The sequence below is a fragment of the Adiantum capillus-veneris genome, chromosome 24 (assembly GCF_014529385.1).
Source record: "Adiantum capillus-veneris isolate H3 chromosome 24, ASM1452938v2, whole genome shotgun sequence".
NCBI classification, from domain to species: Eukaryota; Viridiplantae; Streptophyta; class Polypodiopsida; order Polypodiales; family Pteridaceae; genus Adiantum; species Adiantum capillus-veneris.
Genome location: NC_140954.1, coordinates 62,310,340 through 62,326,441, shown reverse-complemented (window position 1 = coordinate 62,326,441; position 16,102 = coordinate 62,310,340). Strand labels below are relative to the sequence as shown.

Genomic DNA, 16,102 nt, shown 5'->3' with positions numbered 1-16,102 from the left:
AGTTTTGCCAGAAAAACTGACAGAATCTTAATCCAAAACTGTCACAAGAGATCAGTAACGCATCAAAAGTAATGCTCTCAAAGCACAAGACAGGCGCATCAATCACTAATTGTGCATAAAAAGTCAAAAGCTGACCCAAGACTGCCAACACAATGTCAAATGCACCTAGCCCTCTCTATACATGTCCTATGGCGAGGCCACGAAAAAGGGGTACTCCAACAACCTATATCACCGAAAGGATCTCAACATTCGAGAATCTCCCAGCTCAAGAAAACCTCACGCTAATCGACGCTCACAAAAGGTTATGCAGACAAGAAACCAGCCCAGTCTCAGAAAGGACCTCCGAACCAAGTCTCAAAAAACGGTCAGGACTGCTAGAAACAAGCCAAATCGGCTCCATAAAGGGAAAAAAGGCAGTTATGGCAACTCAACGTACATCCGCCATCAACAATACTGCAAGGCGCAGTATACGCGATCAAACAGACACCAAACAAAATGTGCAAGCAGTAAACAAATCCGTGCGGGGAGTAAAACCGCTCTCAAAAGAGCTCAAGCACTATCAAAAGTGCCAAAACAATGCATATGTGCATCAAATACTCCCACTAAAATCTATGCTGATGCTAAACACTGCAACCTGTAAGAAACCTGGATGTCGTGTATGTATGCAAGAACCTGTGAGGAGATGGATGCCTGAAAAACCCGAGACAATGTCGATGCCAAAAAATGCTCCTAATCAGCCCATAAACACCTCTCAATAGCACATAATAGCCATAAAACGGCTATATACCATCCCAAAATAGTCTCTGAACAACCTGCACCTGTGTCCTGTACCTGTAGCAAAAGTGGAGTTGAAAAATACAACTCCTGAAGCGTAGTTCGGATGAAGTTTTTGATTGCATGAACAACTTCGAAAGGGGGGTGAAACCCAGGACACCCATGGAAATGTTCTTGGAATGCTGAATTTGCCAATGCCGAAATCGGAAACCTGTTTGCACTTTTAAAAGTGCGCGCGCGTGGACGCAAAAACGGCAAGCACAAACCCTGCTCTGATACTAGTTGAAGGTGCCAAGGGAAGCGTGTGCGAGTACAAGTGCGAGAGTAGAGAGAGAGAGACCTGCTTTGGGTGGAGTGCACAACAACGTTATCCTATTGTTGCAGCTCCTTATTCTGTTGTATTAAAGAATAAGTGTATATGTGGTTAAGTTAGTAGATGGGTTAGTAGTAAGTGGGATGTCTGGCCAGTTGGCCTCAATCCCAACAGTCCTCTAGCACACGACCAGAGCGTAGGTGCATGTGACCTCGACACTCTAGAGGTGTTGGTGAGTGCCCATGAAGGCCGCTCACCTAGTTTTTTAGGTGTTTGCAACCCAATTTTTTGTATTTTTGGTCCCTTTTTTAAAACCGAGCCACATAATATAGCGTGAGATAGCTCAAAACAAGCATCTTGGCTAGAGGGATGTGCCATGCTTTACAGCCCCCGATTCGGTTACGTACAACCCTCGGAATACATAAATGTTTGTCAAATTCCTCGAAGAGAATTATGGCTGTGGAGGATGAGCGGGTGCTTGTCAGACTGCCTCATGTAGCAACTTAAGGGCAAGGTTTAAAGATACAGTGAAGCGGATGAAGACTCAGAGTGTGAGGGACCGACGATTTGGTGCTGGGAGTGTTGTGGTTCCCAATCTCTACTACTATGTTCCTCCTGATGTTGATGCGCTTGTAGAGGACCTAAAGATGCACGATAAATATTGCATTCGTTGTGGCTCTAGGAAAAGCAGAAAGAGATCTTTTATCATGGCTAGCAAGGAGAGGCTAAGCATTGAGTCAGGTGCTTGCATCGTATACTTGGTAGCTTCATTAGTGCTAAAGCAAGCTGGGATATATCCAAACTTTGGGCGTACTTTTGGGACATCCTTCATGTTGTATGTCTTGACCTCTTTAGTGGTAGGAGACAATCACAGAAAAATTGCAGTGAAGTGTTGTTCATGACACTATATATTTGCCAAGGACAAAATGTTAAACTCTATCACAATTGCCCTCAATGAAGTAGATACCCTACTCAATTTGTCTCCTAGCTGTATTGATGAGTTCTTCCATGTGATAAGGCTGATGAAATATGTCCACAACAAGTACAACTTCTATGGCTTTCTATTAGTTGGAACAGAGGCTTTGCGTGACCTTATTGAAGCACAATATGACAAGCGAGTCAAGGATGCACTGGCGAGGGGGTGGGACTACCAGCCAGGATCTACTCCTATCAAGTTGCCATTGCTCGCTAGCCAAATCGCATGGCCTAGAGTGCACGAACCAGAGGCTTGCTTAGTTTAATGGCTTTTAGCGGAATACAAAGTTAATATTGCTTTAGTTTTTCATTTAAACAATATAGCGTAGATTCGAAACAACAAAATGAGATGTCCCCCACCTTAGTATGCACAGCATGTTGATTAAGCCATTTTACTCTAACAATTGCGCCAGAAGTTCTGAACTGAGAACTCATCACTACAGTAAACCCGACACCATCTATGACGTGAAACAGAAAATTATCCGGGCCTCTCTTTAAGTTTAATCTATCTCTTGGATCTTTTGTTTTGTATCAACGTGTGTTTTGTGTCTGACAAAGAGGACATAAATTCACAACATCGGACGTTTTGACTGCACAACCACGCTTCTACTCGACAACACTGCAAGGGTCGTTATTTGCATCCAATTTTCTAAGTATATGCGTTTGCTTGGCGCAACACATAAATGCTATGGGGCAGGGCACGAATTCCGTTTCTTATAATTTCTGGAGAGACCACAGTGCCAACTCTCCACCATACTTTTGTATGGCACTTTTTCATGACGTGCACCGTATAATTAGCATTTTCACTTTGCGCCTGACTGCAAGACGAAATATTTAATTATTCACATTGCTTTGATGTAGCTTGACTCAAACATCGTCCTCCGGCTTGCACAATTGGACGACACCCGTACAGGATTATCAGGTCGGTACTACGATTCAACTTTTATAATTTGTTGATGCTTTTCGTATTTTTTGAGTTTGTCAAAGCTTCCTTAAGATTAGTTTAGCCAAATGCTAGAACACGTAACTCTCTCTCTCTCTCTCTCTCTCTCTCTCAAGTTCTACGAGAAATAAAAAAAAATTGACTACGCTTGATTGAGACTAAGATGGGTGTCTCAAAGATGGGTCCAGTGTCTAGAGACTAAATGTTTGATATTACTAGGCTGAATGGCAATCTGCAAACAACTAGCAAAGCAGGTTGTAGGTTTAGATGTAACCCTTTGCTTGATTCAATTACCCTTTTTAGTAGCCCTTTGTTGTATAGGGAGTGCTATGGGACACACCTTGCTTCTTTCCAAAACTCATCAAGTCCGAAGCTGAGCTATTATTGGTGCGTATCAATTGGTTCTACTCATATGCTCGTGTTCCAAAACAAAACCAGAGGTGACAACAATCACAATCGACTAACCAAGTAACCAACTGCGCTCTAAAATCTATCTGATTATGAACGGCAAAGGCCCACCGAGCTTTTCGATCTTTCGTGCCACGTCTTGGGTTCAAAACTAGTTGACAGATTTTCAGCTGTTGAGAGATTCAACAGGAGTAGAGTCGAGTGTCGAGTGTCGAGCAAGATCATGGCTGCTCGTATAGCTTGGTGCTCCTCCTTTTCCTCGCGTTCTCTGCGCTCGCCATCCTTCTCTGTATTCCCTCGCCTCTTCCGTTTCTCCTCTGAAGCGAGGCGTACGCTGCCCATCATCTCCCCCTCTGCTCAGGCGTCCTCTTCGTCGAGCTTCACACTGCCCAAGACATCCGACCTCCAGCAGACAAATCCTCCTCCTCTCCCCATTCTCTCCGACTCCCTCCAGTGGACCTCTCGCAGCCATGGCTGTGGGAGTCTTCGTATCGAGAACGTGGGAGAGAGTGTCCGCCTCTGCGGTTGGGTCGCATTGCATCGCATTCATGGCTCAGTCACTTTCATCACCCTTCGAGACCATACAGGCATTGTACAGGTGCTAGCTTATGCATGGCTGCCTTTCTAAGCTGTACTTTTGAGTTCTCAAATTGTGTGTTGATTGTCTAATTTTTTAACATCTTGAGGCATCCTCAAGATGTTGAAAATTGCCTTAATGTTGTGGCAGTGATTCCTGTAATGACTACCAGTATACAGATAGGTAGATAGTTGAACACCTAGACTATACATATGCTTTTGGTTACAAGAGAATTCTTATATGAATGCAGGAAATGACACATCATTGGGAGATGTTAATGGAGCTTAATTAAGGTGGTAATTGCTTTTGATGGTGGCTTGCCGAATTTTTTCCCAGCCAGCTCATTTTAAGTAGGAAAAAATAACTCTTTGAGGTAGTGGATTTATGTTTGACCCAAGTAGGCCTTTGAAGGGATTGCATAGTGGTGTGGATAAAGCTTGAGGACAAATCTAGCAGTTTAGAAGTTTTGGTCGAAGCAGGACAAATCTGGCAGTTTAGAAGTTTTGGTCTGTGTGCTTCGCTATTGTGGTTACAAGGAACTGAGATTGCTGACATGTATTTTGAAGCACCTTTTGTTTAATTTTTGTCCTCATGTCAGCATGAAATCTTGTCATTGTTGTACCTTTTGTGAAATTCTATTCCTTACCTTTGTTGATGAGCATGGTCCATGTTTGAGCGTTGAATCTAACTTTTGTTTACTTCCCAGGGGATATCTTGTTAAATTTGAAGCCTTTTTTTCTAGTAAAAAGAACTGATTTTCTGTCTACAACTTGTGAAGGTAACCACTGATCCTGAAGACTATTTGAATGCTCATTCAGTTGGCGAAAAGATGCGCCTTGAGTATGTGATCATGGTTGAAGGCCATGTAAGATCACGACCAAAAGATGCAATTAATTCAAGAATGGATACCGGGGCTATAGAGGTACATGTCAAGCCTAGATATGCTGATGCTTCAAATTAGAAGTTTGAGTAGTAGCACTTGCAATTAACGCATTGTCTTTATCATGGAGTGCTATCTTTTCATTTGGGTTGGAAGACCAACGTTCTTTTGGTTTGAACTCAAATAGATTTTGTTGTGCTGGAAATATTCTATTAGATGAGATTTGTGCAGTATGATATCATGCATGACAGGAGGGTGGAGAGATCAGTGTCAGACAATGGGGAGCAACATTCTGATAGACCACCGGATGCTGCACACAAGCAAGAGATTCCGCTTGATCAGGTGGCTCGGCTGTTTGAGGTACCGTCTGAGGGTTCTTTAGATCAGCATGTTCAGCAGGCGGGTCTTCTGATAGACCACCGGATGTTTCCTGGAGGGTGGAGAGATCAGTGTTATACTGGGGAGCAACCTTTTGATAAGGCAACGAATGTGAGCCAGCTTGTTCAGCAGTTGGGGTCTTCTGATATAACACCCAAACTTTTGATAAGGCACCGGATGTGAGCCAGCTTGCTTAGCAATTGGGGTCTTTTGATAGAGCACTGGATGTTTCCTGGAGGGTGGAGAGATCAGTGTTAGGTAGTGGGGAGCAACCTTCTGATAAGGCACCAAATGCGAGCTGGCTTGTGCAAGAACTAGAGATTGCATCAGACCAGCTGCCCAACGGTGTGAGGTACTGATTCAAGAAACGCAGACATTGTATACTGGGGTTGCAGCTGAGGTGTGCCTGCAAGTGGGTAGATGCCTTGGTATGAGGGCCAAACTGCCTGGACATAATGTGGCTTTGCATGGATATTGGTAGTCATACCTTCTTCGACATGACAAATTGCATTGTTGCAAACATGCATTGGAAACATGAAGATGTTGATTGCAAGTAACAAGATTTGTTAAAAGCCTATGATGACAAGGAAGGGTGACATCCAAACCATCATATCCACTTTGAAGTCTTGGGCATTGTTTGGACAACCATCTCTCCCATCTACTTGGAGAATTCCATCTATCCAGAAGAGGCATTGGATCATCATTGATCTATACACAGCTTTGGCAGCATATCAGGTCCACACCATTTGCATCTTCTTAGCAATCGGGAGCCACCAATTCCGAGCCAAAAGGTTCCAATTTGTGGCAACCACCGTGGGAGTTCGCAGGCATTGTGAACCTACATTCGAAGCCATATTTGTTGCAGAGGCGAGGATTCATCTAGAGTTTGCATCGTTCCACAATCTAGTTGAAGCCCTAAGAGGAGCCTCTATCTTTGAGGAGTTTCTTGGCGGTTTCTAGAGACATCATATGAAGTATTTGCGATGGTTTGTGGGCAATCCAAAGGACATACCCATCTTCATCATCCATCTGGCGTTGCTGTTGCCAATCTTACAGCATAGGCTTGCTGCTTACCTCCGTGGATATCAGCATTGGCATATCTATCCATCCGCTCGAGCATCCCCTTGGTTTGTGTTTTGGTTCACACTCCGAGTTGGGGCATTGGTCTTCCAAGGCCTTCGTCTTGTGGATGAGGTCCTTGAATTCTTGTGAGTAAGTGTCCAAAGATTCCTTTCCCATCTCCAACTCAAACAATTTCGTGTAGCATTTGATCTTGTCCACTTGCACAAAGTGAGCTCGAAAGATCGATTGAAAATCTGTCCAATTAGTCAGCTGAGGACGTAACCCTGCCCACCATAGGTAGGCCTTGCCTTGTAGCATGATTTGTATCTGACTGATGCGCTATGCATCGGTAAAATGGTGCAAGTCAAAGTAGGCCGTTCATTTTGCCAACCAATAGTCAATGGCGGTCTCTTCGCACTTCCTCGGCTCCTCTTTGAAGGGGTTGGGATGGAATTGAAGAGGCAAGGTGCACATGGCCGCGGATGAAAACTGGACCGGCATGGAACGAATCTTCAAGAGTTGCTTTTGCATCTCTTCTGGCTGGCGTTGGAGCACGGCTACTAGAGAGGCATAATGCATTAGAAAGGGCTGGAGATGGAGAAGGATGTCAAAGTCAACGATGAGAGAGAGAGAGAGAGAGAGAGAGAGAGAGAGAGAGAGAGAGAGAGAGAGAGAGAGAGAGAGAGAGAGAGAGAGTCTCCTGAACCAATCAACCTTGGCAATGAATAACTGAATGTACAATACAATGGGTGCAAGGGGTTGCATATATACCAACCTCAGTAAATTGCCCTACCCAGACTTTGACAAATAAGTAAAATAAATACCTAAAAGCCAAAATAAATAATGGGATCACTCTGGGCAGTTCACTTTAGATGCCAAAACTCTTAAATAGTGAGACCAAGGTGATGAAGAAGCTACCATGGACACCCAGCACTAGCTCCCTGCTGGATACACCTCGGATTCGCTACCCTCAACTTTGTACCTTGGAAGAATGCCATCTTGAGCATTGGTTGCCTTTTTAGAAAATTTGATATGTAGACCACACTACGTCCAAGAATCCCCATTCGTGATCTGTGAACACATCACGTCCAAAATACTCCAAGATAATGAACTGTGGAACACATCTTGTCCATAATCTGACCAACGACAATGGATTGGTGCACTCATCCATAGTGTTTTAGATTCGTCTGATTGGTTCCCTGCCAGATGCATGTGCCTTGAACTTCGGCCCAAGGTTCAAACACTGAGAACTTGAACTCCAACACAAGGGTCCAATTTAATTATACGGAGCACTTCTTGCCCTTCTCTGCTACTTACAAGCCTCTCTGTGGATGAAGTTGGTGGAGGCTCCGATCTCCATGTGACTAGAAGGAGGGAGTCCATGCCAATGTAGATCCCACTACACCAACAATCTCTTTGCTGTCCTTCCTTGAGTCAATATCACTGTTTTCATTTGTCCCGTGTAGAGCCTTTGTCTTTGCCTTTGGATCTGCAATCTTTAGACAAATGACCACGCTTTCCACAATTGTAATAACGGTTCTTGGTCTTCTTTTTGGAATTTGAAGCAACAGTGCTTCCACGCCTTTCTCAGAATCTGAATTTTGCCTTGAGTTATAACCCGACTTCTTCCTCGATGCGAAAAGAGCTGAGATCATCAAATTCCAGCTTTTCCTTCGTGATTTGTAGTGGAAGTGTTCTAGACATGCTTTCATACGCCTCAGGCAACTTTGTGAGAACCAAAGCAGCTAACTGAGTACTTGTCAGTGCACTTTTCATAGCCGATAGTTGATCATGAATAACTTTAGCCTTCATAAGAAATGATTGCATGGAACTTCCTCGTGGAAATTGCTCGCATCGTAGAATCCCGATCAAACATTCCAACGAGCTTGAACGACATATCGTTGGCAATCTTCAAAGTTTGAATGGTTTGAGAAATTTCCTTTTTAAGAGATTCCACAATGGCCGACATTACCTTCGCATTAGTAGCATCCCAATCGACACACGATTTGAGATACTCGTCATCTTGAAGGCGGGTGTACTTGTTGTTGGGATCCCTTGTAGGACGGGGCTCCGAGCTGTCGACAATGTCCCATAAGCCTTTCCGTGAGAACCAGAGTCGCATAATCAAGTTCCAATGGGCGTAGTTATTTCCGTTCAATTCGTCGCTGGCGCCCGAGTAAGGGGGGCCATGTTGAAGTTGCAAGATTTGGTAGTAAATGCCTTCTCGGACTCCAAAAGCCGCAAAATAATCACTAAGCCGGTCCATTCCTCTGCTACTCCTAAGCGGCTCTGCAAAATTTGCGTTTTTATGCCCTCTCTTAAGGTCCAAACTCCGCCTCTTCGTCTCCCAAGCCACATGTCGATGTGTGTCATTGATTCAAGAGATGGATTTGGGCTTGATGTTCACTGGTTGAAGAATATCATTAATCTTTGTGATTGCTTCTTCAAGGGTGTCCTCGTTTGTACACCTTGGTGGATGGAGCCCTCCTATCCTGACCTTGAGGCTAAGAGATTCTTGGCACTTGCAATCGGCATTCGTGGAAGACCGCTTGTATTTCGGCATCGAGCTTCTCCGTGATTTTATGTGTTGCCTCGTGTGCTTCCTTTTTGACCGCCAAGACTGTTTTGGTGAGGGATGCTTCCACCTTGTGGGCTTTTGCAAGCAGAGTTTGGCTCTCAGTTTGCTTTGTTTCTTCAAGCTTGCGCAAACGTCGCTTGAGTTCTTCATTCTCTCGGATGAGGGATTGAATGTGAGTTTCGAGGGTTGTGATTCGTGCATCTTGGCGTGCGATGGGGTCCTTCCTAGGCGCAGCTGCAACAACAAGAAAAGTCGTGCGTGTGTGAGCAGGGTTACCAAAGCAGGCCATGGAGCTCTTTGAGGCTGAAGAGAGAGAGAGGTCTCCTGAACCAATCAACCTTGGCAATGAATAACTGAATGTACAATACAATATGGGCAAGGGCTTGCATATATACCAACCTTAGTAAATTGCCCTACCCAGACTTTGCCAAAAAAGTAAAATAAATACCTAAAAGCCAAAATAAATAATGGAATCACTCTGGGCAGTTCACTTGAGATGCTAAAACTCTGACAAAGGAGAGCTTGCGGACGATGTCCGCACGCGTGTGTGGAGTTGGGAGGAGAAACTAGCGTTTCCTCTATGGGTTGAAGCATGCTAGTGGCACCAATCCTGTGTGGAGATGCATCATGTGATGCCCTGGTGCGGTACGCGAGTATGTAGTAGAGGCTTGCTTAGGGAAAATGCCCAAGGCACTTAGAAAAATGAGAAAATGATAGTAGATATAAAAGAAGAAAACAAGAGAGAGAGCGGGAGGGGAAGAGAGAGTGTTGTGCACGGGTGAGAGTTTGCGGTGAACAAATTGATCACACTCTCACTCACCGGCATCTATTTATAGATGGAATGCTTAACCTTCCTTTATGCTTAACAGCCTCAAGAGGAAGTGTGCTAGGAAACTTCCTCTAGGAAAGCTTAACCACCCTTGATGCTTAACCTCCTCGAGGGGAAGCTCCTTAGGAAACATCCTGCGGGGGAGGCTTAACCACCCTTGATGCGTAACTGCCTCAAGGGGAAGCTTCCTAGGAAACTTCCTACGGGGGAGGCTTAACCACCCTTGATGCGTAACTGCCTCAAGGGGAAGCTTCCTAGGAAACTTCCTACGGGGAAGCTACTCTCCCTTGGTGCTTAGCCACCTCAAGGGGAAACGTCCCAAGAAATTTCCCAATTATGGCACAAAAAGCAATCGGAAAAATCTCTTTCTTGTCCCCTATTCTCCATGAATCGCTTGCAAAATAAACATGCTCCAGAATGTAAAATCCCTCTTACCATGATGTGCACGCGGAGGTACTACCATGTCATAAGGACACCCTCATATAAATGGTAGCCGAGAGATGAGCTAAAACTTGAAAAACACACGCAACAACCATGTGACTGTCGCTAGCATCAACCTCCACACACGAGAATCCTTGTGCAAATGACAAAAAGGAAAAAAAAGACTTACCATAGATTCTCACCATCAGCTTGCATGTGCCTCCCTTGCTCTCTTCTCTTGCTAGTAGCGTCCCATACCACCCTATGCAAGAGGGTAGAGAGCTTGTCAAGCTAGGCCATCACGGACTCATGAGCTCTATGACATGACACGAGCCATACTCACGCAAAGTCAAGCATACAGAACGGACATCAGACTCATCTCTTAGCTATAGAGCCGATAGAGGCTCACCTCCGAGCCTGGGAGCCTGCAGCCAACGGGCTAGTTGTCACAAATTGCTGAGGTGTCAAGCCACTGAAGAACGGAGCGAACCTACAAATCCCGGCCGAGAAGCCTAAACCCTAAGAAGCATCAGCAGTAGAAGTAAAAGAAGCAAAAGAAGTTCCCACCAACTTATGGGACACCGTCCTATGGGGCCCAAGTGACCTCAAGATAATAAAATAGAGCGGGACCAACACACACACACACACACACACACACACACGCACAGACACAGAGGCTCATTTTTGCAGAAGCTGATGATGTGGCAGGCAATACGGATTTCCGGATTTCGCGCTGACATGATGACGTGGAAGATTGTATGGACAGTCTTGGATTTTGCGTTGACAAGCTGTATCGATTTTCAAAAATTGTATTGAAGCTTTTTGGGCGCCAGCTTTTGGACGAGTTGCTTTTGAGTTTGAAGCTTTTCATGTAACTGCTTTTCATGGCCAAGGGCCTTTAAATATGAGCCAAGGGCTCATTCTTTGGCATGCTTCTTGGAGAAGGTGCAAAGTCTGGAGTACCGACGTTGTACTAAGTTCAAGCAATATAAAGAAATACCGAAAGGGGCACCAACCTTTGGGGCCAGTGCTCTCTTGGGGTGGAACACCGCCACTCCGCGTCTCGTGTCTGTTCAGTGTGTCCTTTTCCGTTGGCACGTGGTGCTCGTCTTGTGACACTAGTCTCTACCACAAGGGCTGGTGTCCTATACCACCAAGCCCAGCTGCCAATGGCCTAGAGTTCAAGTGTCGTGATCATACAAGATGGCTCACAAATGAGACCTCAATCCTATTTATAGGACTTCTTAAAATCCCTTCTTAACCTCTTTTCAACTAAGGGTGCGTTCACATGCAAGGTTGGTTCACACTGGCCGGACATAGCTCAGGGGTCCATCCTAATGTCTGGGGACGTAACAGAGAGGTTGTTTGAAGGCCGCACAAATCCTGCATGCTGCCATACATCCGAAATTCTTGAAGTCATAGATAGACACTCCCAAGCAACAAACTCAGCCCCGTGTACAGTAGCATGGCTACCCCCAATCCTATCCGAAGTGTCCTCAAGCATGTTGAAGTCCATCCTCCCAATTCAACAGTGCTCGGCATGAGGCAAAGACTCCACAATATGTGACAAAAACTCAGTCCGTGCACTCGCGTGGTTGGACGCTTAAATGCTCAAGAAATTCACAAGGCTACCTTGATACTGCATAGTGACCCACTGGGCCTTGCGTGGCACAATAATATCACTGTCCACAATGGATTCCTACCATGAGTTCGAGTCAGTTATACATACACCTCCTTAAATGCCTCCAGGCCCAAAAGTAGTTGACCAAAATGTCTCATAGCAACCACACAAGATCTGTCCACAACGCCAAACACGGCTCTCACAAAGGTGATGCTCCGGGATCACGTGTATATCCATCGCACCATCCACAAGGCATCTGTGAGTGATGCTCCTGGATCATGTGTATATCCATTGCACCATCCACAAGGCATCTGCGAAACTCCCGTCTCAGGTGACCCCTCTTGATGTAAAAATTGAGGTCCACCAAGCCCCTACACATTCCATGAGATAATCCTCATGGCGTTAGTGAGAGAAAACCAATGTTGCCATAGCTGCCAACCTCGCAATCTTCGAGGCCCGCTTGGATGGGGAGTAATCTGTATCTGAGTGACCCCGAGATAAGCTTGTTTGAAGTGTCTGTCCGATCCATGCCCTAGATGAACGTGTAGTCCGTAGAGCTATATCCTCTGTCAAGGTATCCTCATGTACATATACACAACAAGATGCACTCTGGGTGTTTGCAAAGAAGTATACCACAACGTGTGTACAACCTGTTGCATCATGCAGCGTCACTGAGAACTTGGCCAACGGCCATAGGGTCAAGTCTGTCACTCCCAAGTCCCTCGTATGATGAGAGAACTCAAGAGCTTGGACATGGAGCCAATCCAACTCTGTATGTATAGTCTACTCTATGTGATCCCTACCACACAACGGAAAAGAGAAACCAACCGTTGTGTCCAAGGCATTTGCATCTTTGGTTGCTTGAATAAGAACATGTACTCCTGGAGTCAAGAGATGGGTCACCAAGAAAGCGTGCAAAGTCGTAGTCAAAAAATCCCATCGCCGACGGCTGACAAATGTCAAAGCTGGCGAGCTCTTGAGGGACCGAATCAAAAGGAGAAGCGTGCACCAAAAGTGGCATCCTCAGGTAGGGCTCCCCCCCCCCCCCCCCCCCCCCCCCCCCCCCAAGCCAGTAGGCTCGTTGCAAAAGCTTTGCTGAGAGATCGTCGAGTGGCAGGATTGTCCTGTTCTCTAGGCCGATGGAGGAGGGGTATGAGACGGGCTAGGAGCCGAGATTGAGGGTCTAGTGGGTGAGATGGGAGGGGCAAGGGGAGAGGGTGGGGGAGGGGCATGAGGAGGCGGGGTAGTGGAGGCGATAGGCGGGGGAGGAGGAGGAGCTGGCGGTGGCGAGACTAGGGTGGAAGGAATCTCTTCAAATACATCCAGTTGTAGAGGGTCAAAACGGTTCCCTATAGGAACCCAATGCTGCTGGCTTGTCGTAGGTCGGCCAGTAGGGGGGCTTGTATAGCGAGCGTGTCCCCGACGGCGATGGCCATGCACTTGTTGCCAATGCTCAACTCATTGGGCACCCGACTCTAAAGAGTTGCCAACCTGTGCTTCCTTCCCTGATGTAAGGTGCAGCGGATGTAAATGTTGATGATCATGGTGTGTGCAACTAGAGGATATGCATCTACTCTAAGTGTCTGGACATGCACGGTCTGCGAATAGACTCAGAAAGGTGCCAGAACACTTCCTAGGCTAGACTGACTGAACCCTTATCATGAAGTAGCTTGTCCAAATGCACATAGGGTTAGATTTGCACGTGATATTCCCTCCTTTTTAAAGTGAGGTACGGGTACAGATCTGCATGGCTTCTTTGTAGGCTGCCAACATCTCGGGATAATCTTTGAAAAACTCTTCATTAACCCACACTGCTCCGTGGGTTCCTCTATCCTTGAACTTCAAAAAGTACTTCCTCACTTACTTTTTTGAACCATGGCGAAACCGATGCAACAACACTTGCTCCAGCTCCATAACTTCAGCTTCATCGATGATCTCCGGTTCTTCTTCTTCCGAAATGTCCTTTGGAGGCATTCCTTGAAACACTTCAACCAAGAAACAGGGAAAACGTTGTGCATTGACCATGAGTTAGGCAATTGCAATTTCATTGAAACCTCATTTATCTTTTTAATGACAGGAAATGGACCATACATTCGAAAAGACAGCTTTGGACACTTCTTTCCAACTTGCTTAAGACGTTGCTTCATGATTCTTAAATACACTCAATCTCTTCCTTGATCGAAACTTCCTGACGATGCTTATTAGCCTTCCGTGAGCAAGACTCCTGAGCCTTGCTTAGCCGAAGCTTCACACTCTCAAAAATCTCATCCAACGACTGACTTTCAGCATTGGCATCAGGCATTTGACTGATCGAGCGAGTCAAAAGTGACTGGAACGGACGGCCAAAAGCTGCCTCATACGGAGTTTGACCAATGGCAGAGGAAAAAGAGTCATTCAAAATAGCCCGAACCAATGGGAGATAGAGCTCCCAATGAGACTGTTGATCATGCACATATGACTTAAAAACAATTGATTGTAAATCTCTGTCTGACCATTTGACTGTGGATGAAAAGCCGATGAAAAATTCAACTTAGTGCCAAAATTTTCAAAGAGTGCGCGCCAAAAATTGGACGTGAACTTAACATCCCTATGTGAAACAATCGATTTCGGCAAGCCACAGAGGGGGAATCAAAGAAACCGGCCTACTTTCAAAAAGGGCAGTAGACTTTACTTCAAACCTTGATTTAGCTTTCACCCATTATTAGTCATCTATTCTACCTGTACTTTGAAGACACAACAAAGGGGAGAGGGATACAGGCTGCTAGATTGCACCTGTATGAGTAGACCGACACCAAATTGGCCCCTAACTTAGGCGCCCCTTTCGGTACTTCTTTATTGTTTAAAAGAGGGAATAAACGCTGTGGTTCCTTACAAGCTGCCCCGCACAAACTTGGCTGAATTTCAACTGTTCCGGCCCGATTTCGGCAGCATAACTGTACTAGGACCCTTCACAGTCAGTATTCCCACGCATTGAATGACCTTCCCGACGCATACGGGCACTTTGCAAAACCTGGCGAGAATCTGCAGCACGCTGTTCTCTGTTTTCAGCCCCGAAAATGCTCCAGATCACCTGTATAGCGGTCCCTTCGCGTCCCCAAACCTCCTGGGGGTATTAGGGACCGTTTAGGGCCAAAACCCTAAACCTGCAAAAATACACAGCAGGCTGTAATTTACTGTTTCGGGCTCCATTTCGCGTGCCGGTCGCATCCGTAGCAAGTCCTCGAGCTCCCACACCTGTAGGGCTACTTGCCCTTTGAATCGGACGAGATTTTTGGCGTGAAACCTCTCCGAATTCACCTGTACCTGCGGGGGATTAGCCGCTAGCTAATCCAGTACCTGTGCAAGAGGCTCTTGCCTCGGCAATCGCGCATGAACCTACACAACTGTACATTGGTCAAATGAAAAGCCCACTAGAGGGGCATAACATACTGCCATAGGGGAAAGAGAGGGTAGTGCGTAGCGTGCAGGGCATCACTCCTGGCACCGCACTGTACATAGGAGGGAAAGCAAGCACTCCATAGCTCTTAACCTGTGACAAAAACTGAAAATGAGCCTCTCCCAGCTTAAAAATCAGCGCCACTTCTTGTTGCATGAGGAAAGTGCACCAGAATATGCCACTTGGCGCATTTACAAGCATTTTCCCGTTTCGGGGTTGCCGCCTAAAAATCTCCCAACCGGTTGCGCAGTTGACTTCATGGCAGAGTAAGAAAATGTTCTCCTTCTCATTCCGGAGGTAATGACGCAAACACATTTTCAGGTCCCAAAATAGCAGTTCCCTAAATTTTAGGAGATACTGCCATTGTATCTTTCTAGGTCTTCTGACCCCCTTTGTACACTGCAGCCACACCCAGAACTGAAATGTAGGCTCTGTAGCAAAGGATTTCACTTTGGCTAGTCAATGACCCCACTTTGGCTAACCATAGTCTTTGTCCAACCTTAGTGCTCTCTTGCCCTCAGGCCTGGACTCCCTCTGGACAGTTCCACACTAGCTATGCAATGCAGGGCAGTTAGAAATGGGTGTTTCCAAAAAGTGAAAGTAAATAGATAATAAGAAAGAAATCAACAAAAAGGATAGATAGTAGTTACACGCTGGTGACATACTCCCCTCTTGAAATCTCAAACGTCCTCGTTTGTATCTATGTCGTACATGCTCACAGTCAACGCTGATGTATTCAACACCTGTCGACACATACATGCTCATTGTCAACTTTGGTGTATTCAACACCTCGTCAACACATGTATTGCCTGCGTGTGAACCCTGTCCCAATGACATAGTGGTAGCTTTGCACTTTGCCATTGCTTTGAGTCACTAACTTTCCAATGACAAAATGCTAGCTACACATT

General features: G+C 45.8%; 1 protein-coding gene across 1 annotated transcript in view; it reads left to right on the top strand.

The window, feature by feature from the left end:
- Positions 1-3,579: 3,579 nt before the first annotated feature.
- Positions 3,580-16,102, top strand: part of LOC147426468 (tRNA synthetase class II (D, K and N) family protein) — a 29,847-nt gene continuing 17,324 nt past the window's right edge. Inside the window, exons 1-2 of the mRNA XM_086498586.1 lie at positions 3,580-4,011; positions 4,769-4,912. Coding sequence (XP_086354712.1) covers positions 3,637-4,011; positions 4,769-4,912 — 519 coding nt within the window. The 5' untranslated portion in view covers positions 3,580-3,636. The remainder of the gene's footprint in view (positions 4,012-4,768; positions 4,913-16,102) is intronic.